The following is a 19057-nucleotide window of genomic DNA, read 5'->3' as shown; positions in this document are numbered from 1 at the left end:
CTTTATTTTCTGAATTTCTAGAGAAGAGATGGAGGAAGCCTCCTGGAGTCTGGGAAGACCAGCTACAGTACTCTTGTGTGATGTCCATTTTGCTTTTCAAGGTCCTTTCCAGTTTGCAGCTTTCAGGAGATGTCCTTATTCCCAAAAGGAGCCCCTGCAGAGGCCACTTTATGTAGTGGTCAGAGCAGGGCCAGCTGCCTGGCCTGCTGCAGCTCTTCCCTTGCAAGTAGATGCATAGAACAGGTACAGGCAAAGTACCATGGGAGTGGTGGTAGATGGTGATAAGGACTAAATATAATAATGTCGGTATAGCACTCGAATGGCTCTCAGTACTTACTAGCAATTGATTTCAACCAGGAGGCTGCTGTCTTTACCTGGAATGGTCTTTAAAAGTGCTCACACCCCTTGACCTTCTACACCCTTCTATAAGCCTCTCCTAAGGAAATATCACTATGTGTGAAGATTTCATTCTGGAGTTGGTCACTACAGCAAAAATTTGGAAAAAACCTAAATGCCCACTGATAGGCAATGATTAAATAAATTATGGTATATCCAACAATAAAGGATTATCTGGGCATTGAAAATGAGGAAGGAGAGGTAGCTTAAGTGCAATGAAAAGATGTTTGTAATATATTGTTTAGTGAAATAGCAATGATAAATTGCATGTCTAGTATGAAGGCATATTTGTAAATATGTGGTTTTGTATACGTGCAGAAATTCAAGATAGTTTAATGATGTAAAGGAAACACTTATAATGTTAAACGGAACAAAGCAGGGCCTGAAAACAAAAGAGATAAGCTCCATGCTGGTTTTCAGAAACATCCTTCCTAATGGGTTCAAACTTTCAAATGGTCATGGCTGTCCAAAGTGAGAATGGACTGCTCCAGAGGTAGTGAGCTCCCTGTCAGTGGAGGAGTTCAAGGATGGCAAGGAGTGTGGAGGGGATCAAAGCATCAGGGATTGGGTGAGAGGATCTCTAAGTCCTTCAAACTGAGCCACGATTCCCATGGTACAGTGCCCTGAGACCTGGACTGGACAAAAGCTGGTTGTGATTGGCAAATAAATGTACACAGGAATGATTTGCCAGCTTTTAATGCAAACATTGAGAGTGCAGTAATTGAATGGTGTTATAATGATGAAGTTAATGTGTGCTTACTGCAGGTTGGGATACACAGTCACAGAGGCACATTTACAATGATCTACATGCCTTTTAAGTAGTAGGAAGAGCATTCTGTAAGCATGACTCAGAATTAAAGCAGAAGACTCATTTTCCAACACTGAGCCTGTGGTATCTGGTTGGAGAAAACATTCCAAAGCTTTGAAGATGATATGCATCCATTTCCTTTTAAAAGTTGCCGGCAAGCCCATAGCCCAGCGAACTCTGGTTCCCAGAGCACCAGTTAGCACTGTGGGCAACACCTGTGGGCCCATAGGATTATGGGAAAAATGGAGATGAATTCTCCCGGCGGGAAAGGAGGTTGAGGCACCTCTGCCACGTGGCAGGTATGAGCTCCCATGGCGTGAGTGTCTACCTCCTCTGCTCCCAGCGAGCACACAGGGAAAGCTGGCTAATGCCCCACTCAGGGTGGATGCACACACACCCAGCAGCTGCTAACATGGGTGTGAACGTCCCAACCGATTCACTCCTCCTGTGAATGTAGATATGAACGGCTCCGTTCATATCTAACTTGCCCTCCGGGAGTGGAGAGGGGCTCACGTGAGCAGAGGACCCTCCATCCACAGGCCATACCCTTGAATCTCAAGCATGACAGTCAGGCCAGGCATAGAAGGTCCCCATCCAGGCTGAGGGAATATGAAAGCCCTGTCTCCAGGCCTCTGCTGGACCATTCTAGAGTAGAAGGAGAGGTGGGTTTCCAGAGAGAAGCCCATGAACGAGGGGTGGCAGTTCTAGGGGCACAGATGTCAATCCAGTGCTGTGTAAGAGGGGACATACAAGATGTAGAGCTCTGCAAAGATGGGGCCTCGGGTGCTGAGCAGCCAAGTAAATGGTAGAGGGCTTTGCCCTCCTGCCGTAAACAACTCTAAAACCTGGACAGATAACGAAAACAGCTGTGTGCAGGTGCTGCATAGTATTTTCCATCGTGGGGCTGTGATCCTTGAGAGGGGACACACATAACGTGAGCCCCACATCTACCCAGACCTTCCTCCTAGATAGGTTTCCCAGGCCACAGTATGGGGAGGTAGAGCCCAAGCAGATGGCAGAAGGTCTCCTGGACAGATGAGGCAGAGATCAGAGTTCAGGGCTCAGGTAGCTGGGTTTTGTGGGGAGGCAGCCACAAAAGAGGGAGGAACCACAGAGAGGGAACCCTGGAAGTCGGTGTAGAAATTCCCCTTCAACCTTTGGCTGATCCGGAACCACACAGGTGCAGGGTGAGATCCGGAGGCTCCACAGAGAGCAGCTGCTGGGGGGCTGAGGGCTGGGTGGAGATGGTGGGGCTCACACAGGCCCATCCAGAATGGAGTGCCCCAGCCCACCAGGAACCCTTTCTCCAAGCTCAGAGACAAGCAGCTACCCACTGCAGAGGTGTGAGTTTCAGCTCTAAGAGCTCATGCCATATACTACTAAGTTTAAATAATTCCAACCTTTCCCGTTTTTTTAAAAAAATATTTATTTGGCAGCTCCAGGTCTTAGTTGTGGTACATGGGATCTTCGTTGCGGCACGTGGGATCTTTTAGTTACGGCACGTGAGATCTAGTTCCCTGATCAGGGGTCGAACCTGGGCCCCCTGCATTGGGAGTGCAGTCTTAGCCATTGGACCACCAGTGAAGTCCCTCCCTTTGTTTTTCTAGTCCTGATAGTGATAGCTGCTTCCTGCAGTTGCTACCTCCAGATTACCTAGTTAACAGTTCTTTATGTTAACTTCCTTTTTTTCCACCTGATTAGACCCTAAATGGAGTGGTCTCAAGAAACAGCCCTTAAAGATGGGTCACAATCAGAGAACCAGAGAGCTTAACTAGAAATAAGCACCAATAATAATATAAGTTATTTACTAAAACAGTAAATTTATTTCTTATAAATAAATAAGGTGAATTAGGGTAAATATTGCTGAAAATGACATAAAATTTAATTGTGTGGTTTGCATAATTACAAAGTGAGTTGAATTTACAGCCTTGCCAATCTCTTGTGTGAAAGTTAGGCCATTGATTAGGAAGGAGTGGGAACTTGGATTTTGATTGGTTAGCCTTAATTATATGTGGCATAATCATTTCTGGTAACCAAATCTTAAAGTTCTATCAGGGTGCCCATGTCAGTGGTGCTCTGCTGGTCAAAATTTGAGACTTTGAAATAAAAATTTTGTCGTATTTGTGCCTCCAAAAAAAGAGAGTTAAAATGGGGATATCTGGTGGGCTCAGAGGAGGCTGAAAGTTTGGAGCCTCTGAGTTATTCTCAGCCTCTCCTGCCAGTGGAAGCAGCTCGCAAGTTATGTGTGGGAATACTCACTTTCCCTTGCTTAAGGACACTTTGATAAGGTCACCCAGGGCAGTTATCTTGCAAGGGATACCTTTTCTTCTCAAGACTTAACCCGCTCCCTCTTATGGCCAGTAGACTCACAACTGGCATCAGAGCTCCACATGTTCAAACAGGGCAAGTACAGAGTGTGATCTGGGAAGATACAGCTTCTCCACTGAAAGAATGGCAAGATTTTGCTAAACTACATTGCAGCATCCTGGGGAGTATGTGCAGGAATGGATTCTAAGGGTGTTAGACCAAGGAGGACAGTTGAATACATTCAGTAAAAGTTGAATTTATTGATACAAGTGCCTTACCTGAGATTATGGGCTTAATGTGTTCGTTTGTACAGCTGGTTATGACTTAGCTATTTGAGTGAAATTGAGACTCGATGAGCATCTTCCCTATTGTGTTATGAAGGAAGGAATCAAAAGGCTTATGGGAGATGTTGGAAGAGAGTTATTATTGACAACCTGCACGCCCACCCACCCACTACATTCCCCAAGGGGGGGCCCAGAGGACTTTCCTTTCCCTACAACATTGGGGAATTCGTTAGTGGGGGGAGCAGTAGTATCCTTGAAAAGCCCTGTGGTGGCTCTCCTCTGTCGGTCACATATGAGGATGGGAGATTCCACCATTGAGATTGGCTCCTTGAATCCACTGGGGATGATGGGATCCCAGAAGAACAGAGGCCAACTGCCAAAGACTTAGCTGGGTGCAGGTATCATAATGGATGGCAGGGTAAATTGGATATCACAATATTTGACCCACAGGGATCTTTGGCCTTGGCTAATTGTCACAGTGTCCCTAGGAATGAAATAGATGGCCTCCTACTAAAAGGTTACTTGCTCTATTACAATAGGAAAAACTCTTGGTCTCATGTCCAAAAACCAATTTGAATCACTGTAGAAGAAAGCCATGGTTTCTCTTTTTTTTTTTAAATTTAATTTAATGTATTTTTCTATACAGCAGGTTCTTATTAGTCATCCATTTTATACACATCAGTTTATACATGTCAATCCCAATCTCCCAATTCATCGCACCCCAACCCCTGCCGCTTTCCCTCCTTGGTGTCCATACGTTTTTTCTCTACTTCTGTGTCTCAGTTTCTGCTCTGCAAACCGGTTCATCTGTACCATTTTCTAGGTTCCACATATATGCGTTAATATATGATATTTGTTTTTCTCTTTCTGACTTACTTCACTCTGTATGACAGTCTCTAGATGCATCCACGTCTCTACAAATGACCCAGTTTCATTCCTTTTCACGGCTGAGTAATATTCCATTGTATATATGTACCACATCTTCTTTATCCATTCGTCTGTCAATGGGCATTTAGGTTGCTTCCATGACCTGGCTATTGTAAATAGTGCTGCAATGAATATTGGGGTGCATGTGTCTTTTTGAATTATGGTTTTCTCTGGGTATATGCCCAGTAGTGGGATTGCTGGATCATAGGGTAATTCTATTTTTAGTTTTTTAAGGAACCTCCATACTGTTTTCCATAGTGGCTGTATCAATTTACATGCCCACCAACAGTGCAAGAGGGTTCCCTTTTCTCCACACCCTCTCCAGCATTTGTTGTTTGTAGATTTTCTGATGATGCCCATTCTAACTGGTGTGAGATGATACCTCATTGTAGTTTTGATTTGCATTTCTCTAATATTAGTAATGTTGAGCAGCTTTTCATGTGCTTCTTGGCCGTCTGTATGTCTTCTTTGGAGAAATTCTATTTAGATCTTATGCCCATTTTTGGATTGGGTTGTTTGTTTTTTTAATATTGAGCTGCATGAGCTGTTTATATATTTTGGAGATTAATCCTTTGTCCGATGATTCGTTTGCAAATATTTTCTCCCATTCTGAGGGTTGTCTTTTTGTCTTGTTTGTGGTTTCCTTTGCTGTGCAAAAGCTTTTAAGTTTCATTAGGTCCCATTTGTTTATTTTTGTTTTTATTTCCATGACTGTAGGAGGTGGATCAAAAAATATCTTGCTGTGATTTATGTCAAAGAGTGTTCTTCCTATATTTTCTGCTAAGAGGTTTTTTTTTTTTTTTTGCGGTACACGGGCCTCTCACTGTTGTGGCCTCTCCCGTTGCGGAGCACAGGCTCCGGATGTACAGGCTCAGTGGCCATGGCACATGGGACTAGCCACTCCACGGCATGTGGGATCTTCCCGGACCGGGTCATGAACCCATGTCCCCTGCATCGGCAGGCAGACTCTCAACCACTGCGCCACCGGGGAAGACCCCACTAAGAGTTTTATAGTGCCCAGTCTTACATTTAGGTCTCGAATCCATTTTGAGTTTATTTTTCTGTATGGTGTTAGGGAGTGTTCTAATTTCATTCTTTTACATGTAGCTGTCCAGTTTTCCCAGCACCACTTATTGAAGAGACTGTCTTTTCTCCATTGTATATCCTTGCCTCCTTTGTCATAGATTAGTTGACCATAGGTGCGTGGGTTTATCTCTGGGCTTACTATCTTGTTCCATTGATCTATGTTTCTGTTTTTGTGCCAGTACCATATTGTCTTGCTTACTGTAGCTTTGTAGTATAGTCTGAAGTCAGGGAGTCTGATTCCTCCAGCTCCGTTTTTTTCCCTCAAGACTGCTTTGGCTATTCGGGGTCTTTTGTGTCTCCATACAAATTTTAAGATTTTTTGTTCTAGTTCCGTAAAAAATGCCATTGGTAATTTGATAGGGGTTGCATTGAATCTGTAGATTGCTTTGGGTAATGGAGTCATTTTCACAATATTGATTCTTCCAGTCCCAGAACATGGTATATCTCTCCATCTGTTGGTATCATCTTTAATTTCTTTCATCAGTGTCTTATAGTTTTCTGCATACAGGTCTTTTGTCTCCCTAGGTAGGTTTATTCCTAGGTATTTTATTATTTTTGTTGCAGTGGTAAATGGGAGTGTTTCCTTAATTTGTCTTTCAGATTTTTCATCCTTAGTGTATAGGAATGCAAGAGATTTCTGTGCATTAATTTTGTATCCTGCAACTTTACCAGATTCATTGATTAGCTCTAGTAGTTTCCTGGTGGTATCTTTAGGATTCTCCATGTATAGTATCATGTCATCTGCAAACAGTGACAGTTTTACTTCTTTTCCAATTTGTATTTCTTTTTCTTCTCTGATTGCCGTGGCTAGGACTTCCAAAACTATGTTGAATAATAGTGGTGAGAGTGGACATCCTTGTCTTGTTCCTGATCTTAGAGGAAATGCTTGTTCAGTGTTTCACCATTGAGAATGTTGTTTGCTGTGGGTTTGTCGTATATGGCCTTTATTATGTTGAGTTAGTTTCCCTCTATGCCCACTTTCTGGAGAGTTTTTATCATAAATGGGTGTTGAATTTTGTTGAAAGCTTTTTCTGCATCTATTGAGATGATCATATGGTTTTTCTTCTTCAGTTTGTTAATATGGTGTATCACATTGATTGATTTGCATATATTGAAGAATCCTTGCATCTCTGGGATAAATCCCACTTGATCATGGTGTATGATCCTTTTAATGTGTTGTTGGATTCTGTTTGCTAGTGTTTTGTTGAGGATTTTTGCATCTATATTCGTCAGTGATATTGGTCTGTAATATTCTTTTTTTGTAGTATCTTTGTCTGGTTTTGGTATCAGGGTGATGGTGGTCTCATAGAATGAGTTTGGGAGTGTTCCTTCCTCTGCAATTTTTGGAAGAGTTTGAGAAGGATGGGTGTTAGCTCTTCTCTAAATGTTTGATAGAATTCACCTTTGAAGCCATCTGGTCCTGGACTTTTGTGTGTTGGAAGATTGTAAATCACAGTTTCAATTTCATTACTTGTGATTGGTCTGTTCATATTTTCTATTTCTTGCTGGTTCAGTCTTGGAAGGTTATACCTTTCTAAGGATTTTTCCATTTCTTCCAGATTGCCCATTTTATTGCAATAGAGTTGCTTATAGTAATCTCTTAGGATGCTTTGTATTTCTGTGGTGTCTGTTGTAAATTCTCCTTTTTCATTTCTAATTTTATTGATTTGTGTCCTCTCCCTCCTTTATCTTGATGAGTCTGGCTGATGGTTTTTCAATTTTGTTTATCTTCTCAAAGAACCAGCTTTTAGTTTTATTGATCTCTGCTATTGTTTTCTTTGTTTCTATTTTATTTATTTCTGCTCTGATCTTTATGATTTCTTTCCTTCTGCTAACTTTGGGTTTTGTTTGTTCTTCTTTCTCTAGTTCCTTTAGGTGTAAGGTTAGATTGTTTATTTGAGAATTTTCTTGTTTCTTTAGGTAGGCTTGTGTAGCTATAAACTTCCCTCTTAGGACTGCTTTTGCTGCATCTCATAGCTTTTGGATCATTGTGTTTTCATTGTCATTTATCTCTAGGTATTTTTTGATTACTTCTTTGATTTCTTCAGTGATCTCTTGCTTATTTAGTAATGTATTATTTAGCCTCCATGTGTTTGTGTTTTTTACGTTTTTTTCCCTGTAATTCATTTCTCATCTCATAGCGTTGTAGTCAGAAAAGATGCTTGATATGATTTCAATTTTCCTAAATTTACTGAGTCTTGATTTGTGCCCCAAGATGTGACCTATCCTGGAGAATGTTCCGTGTGCACTTGAGAAGAAAGTGTAATCTGCTGTTTTTGGATGGAATGTCCTATAAATATCAATTAAATCTCTCTGGTCTATTGTGCCATTTAAAGCTTGTATTTTCTTATTAATTTTCTGTTTGGATGATCTGTGCATTGGTGTAAGTGAGGTGTTAAAGTCCCCCACTATTATTGTGTTACTGTCAATTTCCTCTTTTATAGCTGTTAGCAGTTGCCTTATGTATTGAGGTGCTCCTATGTTGGGTGCATATATATTTATAATTGTTATATCTTCTTCTTGGATTGATCCCTTGATCATTATGTAGTGTCCTTCCTTGTCTCTTATAACATTCTTTATTTTAAAGTCTACTTTATCTGATATGAGTATTGCTACTCATATGGTCTCTTTAGAGACCACCTCTGTGTCTTTTGGTTGGAGCATTTAATCCATTCACGTTTAAGGTAATTATCGATATGTATGTTCCTATGACCATTTTCTAAATTGTTTTGGGTTGTTTTTTTTTTTTTTTTGCAGTACGCGGGCCTCGCCCGTTGCGGAGCACAGGCTCCGGACGCACAGGATCAGCGCCATGGCTCACGGGCCCAGCCGCTCCGCGGCATGTGGGATCCTCCCGGACCGGGACACGAACCCATGTCCCCTGCATCGGCAAGCGGACTCTCAACCGAGAAGCCCTTGGGTTTGTTTTTGTAGGTCCTTTTCTTCTCTTGTGTTTCCCACTTAGAGAAGTTCCTTTAGCATTTATTGTAGAGCTGGTTTGGTGGTGCTGAATTCTCTTAGCTTTTGCTTGGTGTAAAGCTTTTGATTTCTCCATCGAATCTGAATGAGATCCTTGCTGGGTAGAGTAATCTTGGTTGTAGGTTCTTCCCTTTCATCACTTTAAGTATATCATGCTACTCCCTTCTGGCTTGTAGAGTTTCTGCTGAGAAATCAGCTGTTAACCTTATGGGAGTTCCCTTGTATGTTATTTGTCATTTTCCCCTTGCTGCTTTCAATAATTTTTCTTTGTCTTTAATTTTTGCCAGCTTTATTACTATGTGTCTCGACCTGTTTCTCCTTGGGTTTATCCTGTATGGGACTCTCTGTGCTTCCTGGACTTGGGTGGCTATTTCCTTTACCATGTTAGGGAAGTTTTCGACTATAATCTCTTCAAATATTTTCTTGGGTCCTTTCTCTCTCTCCTCTCCTTCTGGGACCCCTATAACGCGAATGTTGTTGCGTTTAATATTGTCCCAGAGGTCTCTTAGGCTGTCTTCATTTCTTTTCAATCTTTTTTCTTTATTCTGTTCCACAGCAGTGAATTCCACCATTCTGTCTTCCAGTTCACTTATCCGTTCTTCTGCCTCAGTTATTCTACTATTGATTCCTTCTAGTGTAGTTTTCATTTCAGTTATTGTATTCATCTCTGTTTGTTTGTTCTTTAATTCTTCTAGATCTTTGTTAAACATTTCTTGCATCTTCTCGATCTTTGCCTCCATTCTTTTTCCGAGGTCCTGGATCATCTTCACTATCATTATACTGAATTCTTTTTCTGGAAGGTTGCCTATCTCCATTTCATTTAGATGTTTTTCTGGGGTTTTATCTTGTTCCTTCATCTGGTACATAGCCCTCTGCCTTTTCATCTTATCTTTCTGTGAATGTGGTTTTTGTTCCACAGGCTGCAAGATTGTAGTTCTTCTTTCTTCTGCTGTCTTCCCTCTGGTGGATGAGGCTATCTAAGAGGCTTGTGCAAGTTTCCTGATGGGAGGGACTGGTGGTGGGTAGAGCTGGCTGTTGCTCTGGTGGGCAGAGCTCAGTAAAACTTTAATCCGCTTGTCTGCTGATGGGTGGGGCTGGGTTCCCTCCCTGTTGGTTGTTTGGCCTGAGGCGATCCAACACTGGAGCCTACCTGGGCTCTTTGGTGCAGCTAACGGCAGACTCTGGGAGGGTTCACGCCAAGGAGTACTTCCCAGAACTTCTGCTGCCAGTGTCCTTGTTCTCATGGTGAGCCACAGCCACCCCCTGCCTCTGCAGGAGACGCTCCTACACTAGCAGGTAGGTCTGGTTCAGTCTCCTATGGGGTCACTGCTCTTTCCCCTGGGTCCTGATGTGCACACTACTTTGTGTGTGCCCTCCAAGAGTGGAGTCTCTTTTTCCCTAGTTCTGTCCAAGTCCTGCAATCAAATCCCGCTCGCCTTCAAATTCTGATTCTCTAGGAATTCCTCCTCCCGTTGCTGGGCCCCCAGGTTCGGAAGCCTGACGTGGGGCTCAGAACCTTCACTCCAGTGGGTGGACTTCTGTGGTGTAAGTGTTCTCCAGTTTGTGAGTCACCCACCCAGCAGTTATGGGATTTGATTTTATTGTGATTGCGCCCCTCCTACTGTCTCATTGCAGCTTCTCCTTTGTCTTTGCATGTGGGTTATCTTTTTTGGTGAGTTCCAGTGTCTTCCTGTCAATGATTGTTCAGCAGTTAGTTGTGATTCTGGTGTTCTCGAAAGAGGGAGTGAGAGCATGTCCTTCTACTCTGCCGTCTTGAACCAATCTCAAGCCATGGTCTCTTAACCAGGTTCAGACTTCATCTAGACACGGAGCCCCTTGTTGGAAGAGGAGGCCACGCCCCCTTGAAGAACTCTGTAGAGATTCTAGAAATCTTCATCTAAGCCCCCTCCAGAGGGACCTGTGATCATTTACTAGAGTGGTCCACTGTAGCCCACAGTCTATGTGGGGGCTTACAGCAGTCAGGGCCCATATTCCAATCACAGTGAACCCACCTGTGCTTACTTCTCCAGGTCCTGAATCGACTAGACACCCCTGGCAACTGGCAGAATCCCAACATCAGTTCTGTGACACATGGAGTAAGGTCTCCTGTTAGAGGGAGGAAGCCCCTGGAACTTACCTTTTCTGCCAGGAGAGTGAAACAGCTGCTATCAGTTTCTGTATAAATAATTGAAAGAGGAGTAACCTTGCCAAAGGGAGCATTCATTCTTAGAAAGCAGCACAGCCTAGTCTCACGTGAGGAAAGCGCTGGCCTCTTTTAATGAACATTTGGCCCGGCTCCTTTCAAAGTAATAATGTGCCTTTATTGTGCTACGGAGCATTTGGTCCCTTCCTGAACCAGGGTCAACAGAAAAATAAAGTTTTTTTTCTTATTCTCAAATGACTCCCCTGTTGGGGAGGGGGAGTTTCTCCATTGATCTTACTACAGCTCATCCCTAATTCATAGATTCATTGCTTCCTTCTTCATTCAGCAAGCTCTCAGAGGGCCTAACCCCTGCCCGCCAGGCCTGTGCAGGGCACAGGGGGGGCGGGGATAGAAGAGCAAGACAGGCTCTTAAAAGAAGGCAAGGCAGTTAGGAAAAGCAACTTCAGTGCAATAAACGCTGCTACAGAACAGTGCTTGGGAGGTTTTCTGGAAAAGATGCTTCTTCAACTGGGTCTTTTTTTAAATGTTAATATTTAATATTAATAATATCTTACAGAAAAACCCATACGAATTTTTGGCCAACCCAATACAATTTTTAAAGGTTACACTCCATTTACAATTTTTACAAAATGTTTGCGATATTCCCTGTGCTGTACAATATATTATTTTTTCTTTTCTTTTTTTAGATAGACTTGTTTTTAAATTTTATTATTTATTTACTTTATTTTTTTGGCTGTGTCGGGTTTTAGTTGTGGTACTAGGGGTCTTCACTGAGGCGTGTGGGATCTTTCATAGTGGCATGGGCTTCTCTCTAGTTGTGGCGTGCAGGTTTTCTCTCTCTAGTTGTGGTGCACCGGCTCCAGGGCGCGTGGGTTCTGTGTTTGTGGTGCATGGGCTCTCTCTTTGAGGCGTGTGAGCTCAGTAGTTGTGGCATGCGGGCTTAGTTGCCCCACAGCATGTGGGATCTTAGTTCCCCGACCAGGGATCAAAGCAACATCCCCTGCATTGGAAGGCGGATTCTTTACCACTGGACCACCAGGGAAGTCCCTGTAGAATATATTCTTGTAGCGTATTTTAAACCTAATAGTTTGTACCTCTTACTCCCCCACCTCTGTATTGTCCCTGCCCCCTCCCCTCTCCCCACTGGTAACCACTAGTTTGTTCTCTACATCTGTGTGTCTACCTCTTTTTTGTTATATTCACTAGTTTATTGTATTTTTTAAAGTGCATATAAGTGATATCATACAGTATTTGTCTTTCTCTGCCCGACTTATTTCCCTTAGCATAGTACCCTCCAAGTCCATCCATGTTGCTGCAAAGATTTCATTCTTTTTTTATGGCTGAGTAGTATTCCATTGTATGTATATATACCACATCTTCTTTATCCATTCATCTGTTGATGGACACTTAGGTTGCTTCCATATCTTGGCAATTGTAAATAATGCTGCTATGAACACTGGGTGGCACATATCTTTTTGAATTAGTGTTTTTGTTTTTTTTAGATATATATACACAGGAGTGGAATTGCTGGGTCATACGGTACTTCTATGTTCAGTTTTTTGAGAAAACTCCATACTGTATTCCAAAGTGGCTGCCACCAATTTACATGCCCACTAACAGTGTATGAGGGTTCCCTGTTCTCCACATCCTTCCAACACTCAGCTGGGTCTTGAAGAGCCAGTAGGTGCTGCCTGGAAGGACAGTGGAGAGAGAGCACAGAATGTCCGAAGGCATGAAGACCAGAGAGAACAAGGCATAGTCAGGAGGGAGGAGAGAGCTCGTGGGGATGGGGGTGGGAGGTGCAGAGGCACAGGAGGCCGGAGAGGGCAGTGAGGGCCAGATCACCAGCCTTGCCCAGCCAGCTTGAGAAGCTTGGAAATGTGGAATATCCAGGCTTGGCCCCTGTAGCTCAGGGCCTGCATTGTTGTCTGAGACTGACACTTTAAAGGTGGAGGGGAGAGGGACAGCACATACCCTTCGAGGAGCCAGAGGATAAGTCTTTGAGGAGACTCCTTCCTACTTCTCCGTTCTTCCCTTCAGCATCTTTTCCCAGGGCTTCCACCAAAATGCAAGGTAGGTATAGCAGCCACCTGTGCAGACTGCCACCTTGTGGACAGTACAGGGATTACAGATCTAGATATGACTTCCTCATTCCTTAGTTCAATATACTGTAGTATTTCTTAATAATTCAGATGAGCCAAAGTGCTGGGATAAGGTGCCCTTTGTTTGAGGGGAGGACAAAAATGCATACAGACAATCACCAAATGCTCAGAGGTGTAAGTCTACCTGAAGCAGTGGGGTCGGTGGGGAGATGTGGGTAGGCTTCACAGAGGTGACATCTGAGCTGGGTCAGGTAGGGAGCAAGGGTCTTTAGAGACCACCTCTGACATCCTCACTTTACAGAGAGGGAGACTGCAGCCCAGCGTAGGAAGGGACTCGCTCAAAATCAGAGTCCTTCAGGTGGGTGTCCCAGGCCAGGGCCCCTTTTCCTGTGCATGGTTGACCTCCACTTAAAATGGGTCCCCCTCCCAGTGCCAGAAATGGCCTTTGCAGAATCTGATCTGCTGCGCCTCCCTGTCCCTTGGCAGCCCCATCCCAGCAGTTTGTCCAGCCTACCTATTGCTGCAGTAATCTCTTCCCTCGTTCTCTGCACTCCGCCTGTGATGAACTGCAAATCACTGAAACCCTCCCCAGGGAGGACACTGTACTTAAGCCAGGGTCTTGGCTGACCTGGGAAGACGGCGGGTGTCTCCAGGACATCTACCCTCAGGGACTACCGTACTTCTCAGTACACAGGTACTTTGTAAATTTTGGGACCTGAATGAATGGGTGAGGTCAGGGAAGGGGAGGCGGGTGGCACCTGAGAGGTCAGTCAGATGTCTTGTGGACTTCTCCAGAGCTGAGTCTAGTCTGGGAAGATAAATTGGGGCCAGGTCACAAAGGCCACTGAACGTTCTCCCAGAGAAGGAGTTTGTCTTGCATTTGTCTTTCTTCTGCCAGCAGAGGGAGCCAGGCCTGTTTGTGACAGAGGAGGGACAGGATGGGAATATAGGATAGCTTCATTCTTTTTCAAAGTGAGAAATATTGTCCCTAGTCAAGGGTCATACCCATTGATATTACTTAATGAAGAAATTGCCCTGCCCTAGGTCTTCCAGATATTTTGGTTCTTTTTTTCTAAATTAAATAATTAAGCCATATGTCTATAGAGTAAATAGAGGCTGTCCTATGATAAGCTCCCAACACTCAGGGAAACAAGCATGGCCTTTGTGATGCACTGCTGAATTTCCTTGTGTCATGTCTCCAGAACCCTGGACCCTGATAAACACAGGGCTTAAATAGAGTAAGTCTTCCTAACCTGGGTTCTCGTGTAGTCATCTCTTTCCTCACGTTCTGCCAACTGCAGCACCATTACGTGGCTCCCGGAAAGAGGTCTCTAGTGGAGTGCTTAGGGCTCTGTTCTATTAAATGTTTTTATTAATAACCTGGATGAACTCAGCGAAAGCGTTCAAATGCCCGAGTACTTCAAAAAGGAATTAATGTACATTGGATAGAAGAAGCGGTATTCAAAAAGGCTTGCAGAGGTTAGAATGGCAGAGAGAAATCAAATGTTGAACTGTCCTGCAGACACATGTCAAGTTCTGCATTTAGACTCGACACTAAAATGAGAAAGCATGAGGGGGAAATTGAAATGGATTACACAGGGTTGTCTCCAGATTCAAAGAGGCCATGTCTGGAGCATGGTAGCCACTTAGAAATGGTTCCTTATTACTGTGACTGAAACTGTGCTGAACTGAAGCATTTTAGAACAAGAGTCTTGGCTTTTCTCCCACTTTAACATGGCCGTCTTCCTAACTCCCCTGGGCAGTCAGTGGCGATTCAATAGTGACTCTTCCTTAATGGTGTGAAGAGAGCAATTGTAGAATTGTGACGGAAGTAACCAGGAGAATCCAAGAATTTAAAATATCCATTCGAAGCCTGGGCAGTGGAGCCAGGAAGCGCCTGGCAGATGAGCAGTCACAGAAGAGATGGCATCTCCATGTGCCTGAAGGAGGAGAGCTTTACACTTCTTTTCTCTGAATGACGCGGCATGGATGTACCAAGAACTGCTTCTTCTGGGAAGGAGAGGGCCTGGTTTCAGAGGAAACACATTGACAGCGTTTCTTTGTTTGCAGGTGTCCAGTGAGAGAGTTATGTTGTACTGATCCTCATATTTCTCTGTCTTTTTCATTTTTCCTTCATCATTTTCAATTTCGAAAACAAGCATTTGTGGGGCCTCCCCTGTCTCCCAGGCGTCATGGCGAATCAGGCCTAGTCCTGGCTTCCAAGCTACCGTGATCTAATAGGGGGACTGGGACCTGGGCACAATTAACTGGGATGTGACCGTCTGCTCCACTTTCCAGTTGGCACTCGGTGGAGAGCATGTGCCCTCTAATTGCTCATGCTAGTTGAGGGCTTGCTGTGTGTCAGGCACCCTCCTGAGCGTTTTATATTAGCTCATTTCAACCTCATCTGTCATGAAGTAGGTGTAGCTTGTCTCAGATGAAACCAAGGATCAGAGGGGTTAACAACATAACGTGGCCAAAATTACAGCTGGTAAGTGGTGGAGTTGGCCCCAAAGTCCACGCTCTGTACCACTGCCCCAGGCTGCTTCTCCACAAATATGTGCTAAATGGACGAATAAAGAAGGCCGAATATGTGCCATAAAAGAGATGTAGGCCAAGCCAAGAGAAGTAAGGTTACACCATGGCGATCAGAACACTACGCCAGATACTATGCTTGAGGTGGGACTTAACGAACGAAAAACCATGGCGATAAGCAGGTGGGAGGCGCCGTTCTAGGCAGGAGTAAAGGGATTAGGGTGAGCGAACACAGATGGCCTGAATTGTCGGTTATGGTGCCTATTCACTGCCTCCAGGACCCCCTCCCACTCCGTCAGAGCTGATTAGACCAGGGGTGTTATGGACTGAATTGTGTCCCCTCCCAAATTCATATGTTGAAGCCCTAACCTCCAGTACCTTAGAATGTGACTTTATCGGGAGACGGGGCCTTTAAGAGGTAATTAAGTTACAACAAGGCCATTGGGGCAGCCTGATGCAATCTGACTGGTGTCCTTATAAGAAGAGACTAGGACATAGAGATGCTAGGGTGCAGGTGCACAGAGGAAAGACCACGTGAGGACACAGCGAGAGGGCAGCCATCTGTAAGCCAAGGAGAGGCCTCAGGAGAAACCACACTTGCAGACACCTTGATCTTGGACTTCCAGCTTCTGGAACTGTGAGAACATAAAGTTCTGGTTTAAACCACCCAGTACATGGTATTTTGTTATGGGGGTCCTAGCAAACTTATATAGGACTGAGCCAGAGACAGGAAGGCATAGACTGGCTGTGACCACCTGGGAAAAAGATGAACTGGGGCAGATCTTTTCTTTTAGCAGTTAGAACTGGGGAACTCTGGGAAGGAGCCAGTGGACTTTGGGGGTAGAGGTTGAAAGGATACTATGAACTAAAGTCAGGATGGTGGTGAGTTAAAACCCCAAGAGAGCAGAAACCCTAAGGAAGCAAAGGGGCTGAGTCAGAGAGAGGAAAGATTGAAGAAAAAGGCCAAAAAAGGAGAGAGACAAGAGAAAGACCACTTGGCCACAGAGGGGAGGAACCTTTCCCAAGAGTGGCTTCAGTCTCCAACACCTTCCCTGGTTGGGCCCCAGCCCTTGCAGGGGAGGAATTGGAAACCCCTTTAACTCCAGGCAACTCGAGTGGATCTCTGTTCCTTGTTCCCTAAAGAGCCAGAGTAACATGAAAGGCCATGTTTAGGGATGGATAAGCAACTTTGAAAAAAATATAGATGGAAACCAGTGGAGATGAGACTGGAAAAGAGGGTTGAAGCAACTTCTTGGAGGGTTTGGAAAGCCAGGGTTGGGAGAGCAGACCATGGAGGACGTTTGGCAAGTCTGAGCTGTGCTTTAGGGAGATGCGTGTCTGCACTAAGCATGGAGACTGGGGGCTGCAGGCCTGTTAGAGAGCACTTGTGTTGGTCCAGGCAGGAGGTGGTGAGGGCTGCAACTGCAGCAGTAGCAATGTGAATGGAAAGGAAGTTGTATTGGTTAGGATAAGGACTAGCTGCTCTAACAAACAAACTCCAAAGCATATAATGGCTCTTACATAATAGAAGATTATTCCTTATTTGTGTAAACTCTCAAATGGCTATTCCTAGTCTCCTCAAGTGTTGATTCAGGGACCCAGGCTCTTTCCATGTTGTGGCTCCACCATTCTGAACACCACCTCCAGGCTGGCAGAAGGGAAAAGAGGAATGAGCCCTCTGACATCCAAGGGATGGATAAGAGCCGCCAGGTGGCAGAACGAATGAGGCGAGAGAAGGGGAGGAGCCACAGACAACTGATGGGCGATAGGAGTGTGATGCTGCCACTACCTGGCCTGGCAGCTGATGGATGCGGTGAATCAACAGACGAGAGCACCTGGGGTCTAGTTCCCATTTGGCTCGGGATGATCGTTTGGGAGCAGGGTGGCCATGTAGAATCCATGGGCCATTCTGGTAACTGGGAAATCTTAACACACTTCTCAGCAGCAAGAGTCATGCTCTGCCCTGATCAGGACTTGACCATTCCTTAGCTTCCTGCATCTCTCTGGGTGTTACTTGGTTCTCGGTCCCACTGATGAGTGTTTAGTTCTTGTTCTGTGTCTCAAGGTCAGACTCCTGAAAGAGGTGACCTGTTGGACAGAATGTCCATCACAGATGGCAGATTGATATGGTTTATGACTGGCTGCCCTTGGGTCAGGCACTCAGCTTTGGCCCAGTGAGCAGCGCTCTGGGGCACAGAATTGCATGGCACCAGCATGGACGCTCACACCCTTGGCACAGCTCTGTGGACGTGGCAGGCTTTCTCAGGCTAGTCCTCTTAGTGTACTTCCCTTCCTTAAGCCTCCGTCTTCTCATCCTTAAAATCAAGAACTTGGACCACATGATGCTCACAAGTCCTCCACGTTCTGTGCTGTGTTAGCTATAGGGCAACACCAGCTGCTGTAACAAACAAGCTGGCACTCCACTGGCTTATTACAGCAGACCTTTATTTCTTGCTCATGGACAGTTGGTGTAGAGCACAGCTTCCTCTACATGGTGATTCAGGGACTCAGGCTCCTTCCCATCCCATTCCTTTAGGGCCTTTGAGTCCTAAACCAGCAGGTGCGGGAAGGAGAAGGTAGAAAAAACACACTTGCTTCTTAACTGTCTTAGCCCAGAAGTACCACACATCACTTCTGCTCACATCCCATTGGTAGCCTTGATCCCGTGTTTATTCCTAGACTCCTGGGTGGGCTGGGGAGTATGCCCCCTGGTTGGGCCGGTCCTTGCCAGCAACAGCTTCACTTTATGGCAAGGGAGCAGGAATTCCTTGTGGACAGCTAGCCCCGGTTCTGCCACATGGGTGGGGTTCAGTTTTGAACTTGTCTCCAGCCACTTCTCCCAGCAAATTGTCTTGTTTCCAAGGAGAATCTTGAAGCCAGTGGTGCTAGTTTCCTAGTTTATTGCCTTGAGGCAGAGTCCTACTTTATTGCCTGTAATAATTCTTACAGCTAGCCGAAGAGGCCTCAACTCCTGGGCAAAGCTCCATTAGCTCAAGGAGCCAGTGCCCACAGCCAGTGAGAGGCAGCAAGAGTCTTGGAGAGAGGAACTAGGAAGGCAGTTCCTGCTTTTGCATGAGAAAGCATGGGAAGGGCGGTAGAGCAGAAGAGTAGCCAGTAGTGTTCCCAAACAAGGAAGGAGGCCACCCACTTGCTGTCATTTCTCTGGTAAATATTTGACTGGATGTTTGCCTTTCGCTGAGGTTTTATTTTTGGGTTCTGGGCAGAACGTCAGAACATCAGAAGCAGTCATCACCAAGAGGCAAGAGAAGCCCAAAGAACCGCCCAGAGAAGCAGATTGCTCACCAGAGCTGCAGGCAGTGCTTTTCCACCAAGATGCTTTCCTCAAACGCAAGGTGAGTTATCAGGGTCAGGCTTGAGACAAGTCATGCTGGACAACTGTATGTTCCTGGCAACTGTATTCTTCTTTTTTTTTTGGCCATGCCCTGACCAGGGATTGAACCTGGGCCCC

General features: G+C 44.9%; 1 protein-coding gene across 10 annotated transcripts in view; it reads left to right on the top strand.

Moving 5' to 3' along the window:
* The window catches only part of LOC132427229 (stimulated by retinoic acid gene 6 protein-like), a 91842-nt gene that overhangs the window by 11615 nt on the left and 61170 nt on the right, over positions 1-19057 (top strand). For 8 of the 10 annotated variants that reach the window (XR_009519852.1, XR_009519850.1, XR_009519853.1 and 5 more), the window contains exons 3-4: positions 8566-8738; positions 18813-18941. Coding sequence is in view for 3 of the 10 variants with exons in the window: in XM_060014478.1 (XP_059870461.1) it covers positions 8650-8738; positions 18813-18941 (218 nt within the window). In the remaining 7 variants the exon portion in view is untranslated. Of the gene's footprint in view, positions 1-8552; positions 8739-18812; positions 18942-19057 lie in introns of those variants that run through there. The other 2 variants (XM_060014476.1, XM_060014480.1) reach the window with 2 other exon arrangements.

The sequence above is a fragment of the Delphinus delphis genome, chromosome 6 (genome assembly GCF_949987515.2).
Source record: "Delphinus delphis chromosome 6, mDelDel1.2, whole genome shotgun sequence".
In the NCBI taxonomy this organism is placed as follows: domain Eukaryota; kingdom Metazoa; phylum Chordata; class Mammalia; order Artiodactyla; family Delphinidae; genus Delphinus; species Delphinus delphis.
This window is presented reverse-complemented; position numbering and strand designations above follow the sequence as displayed.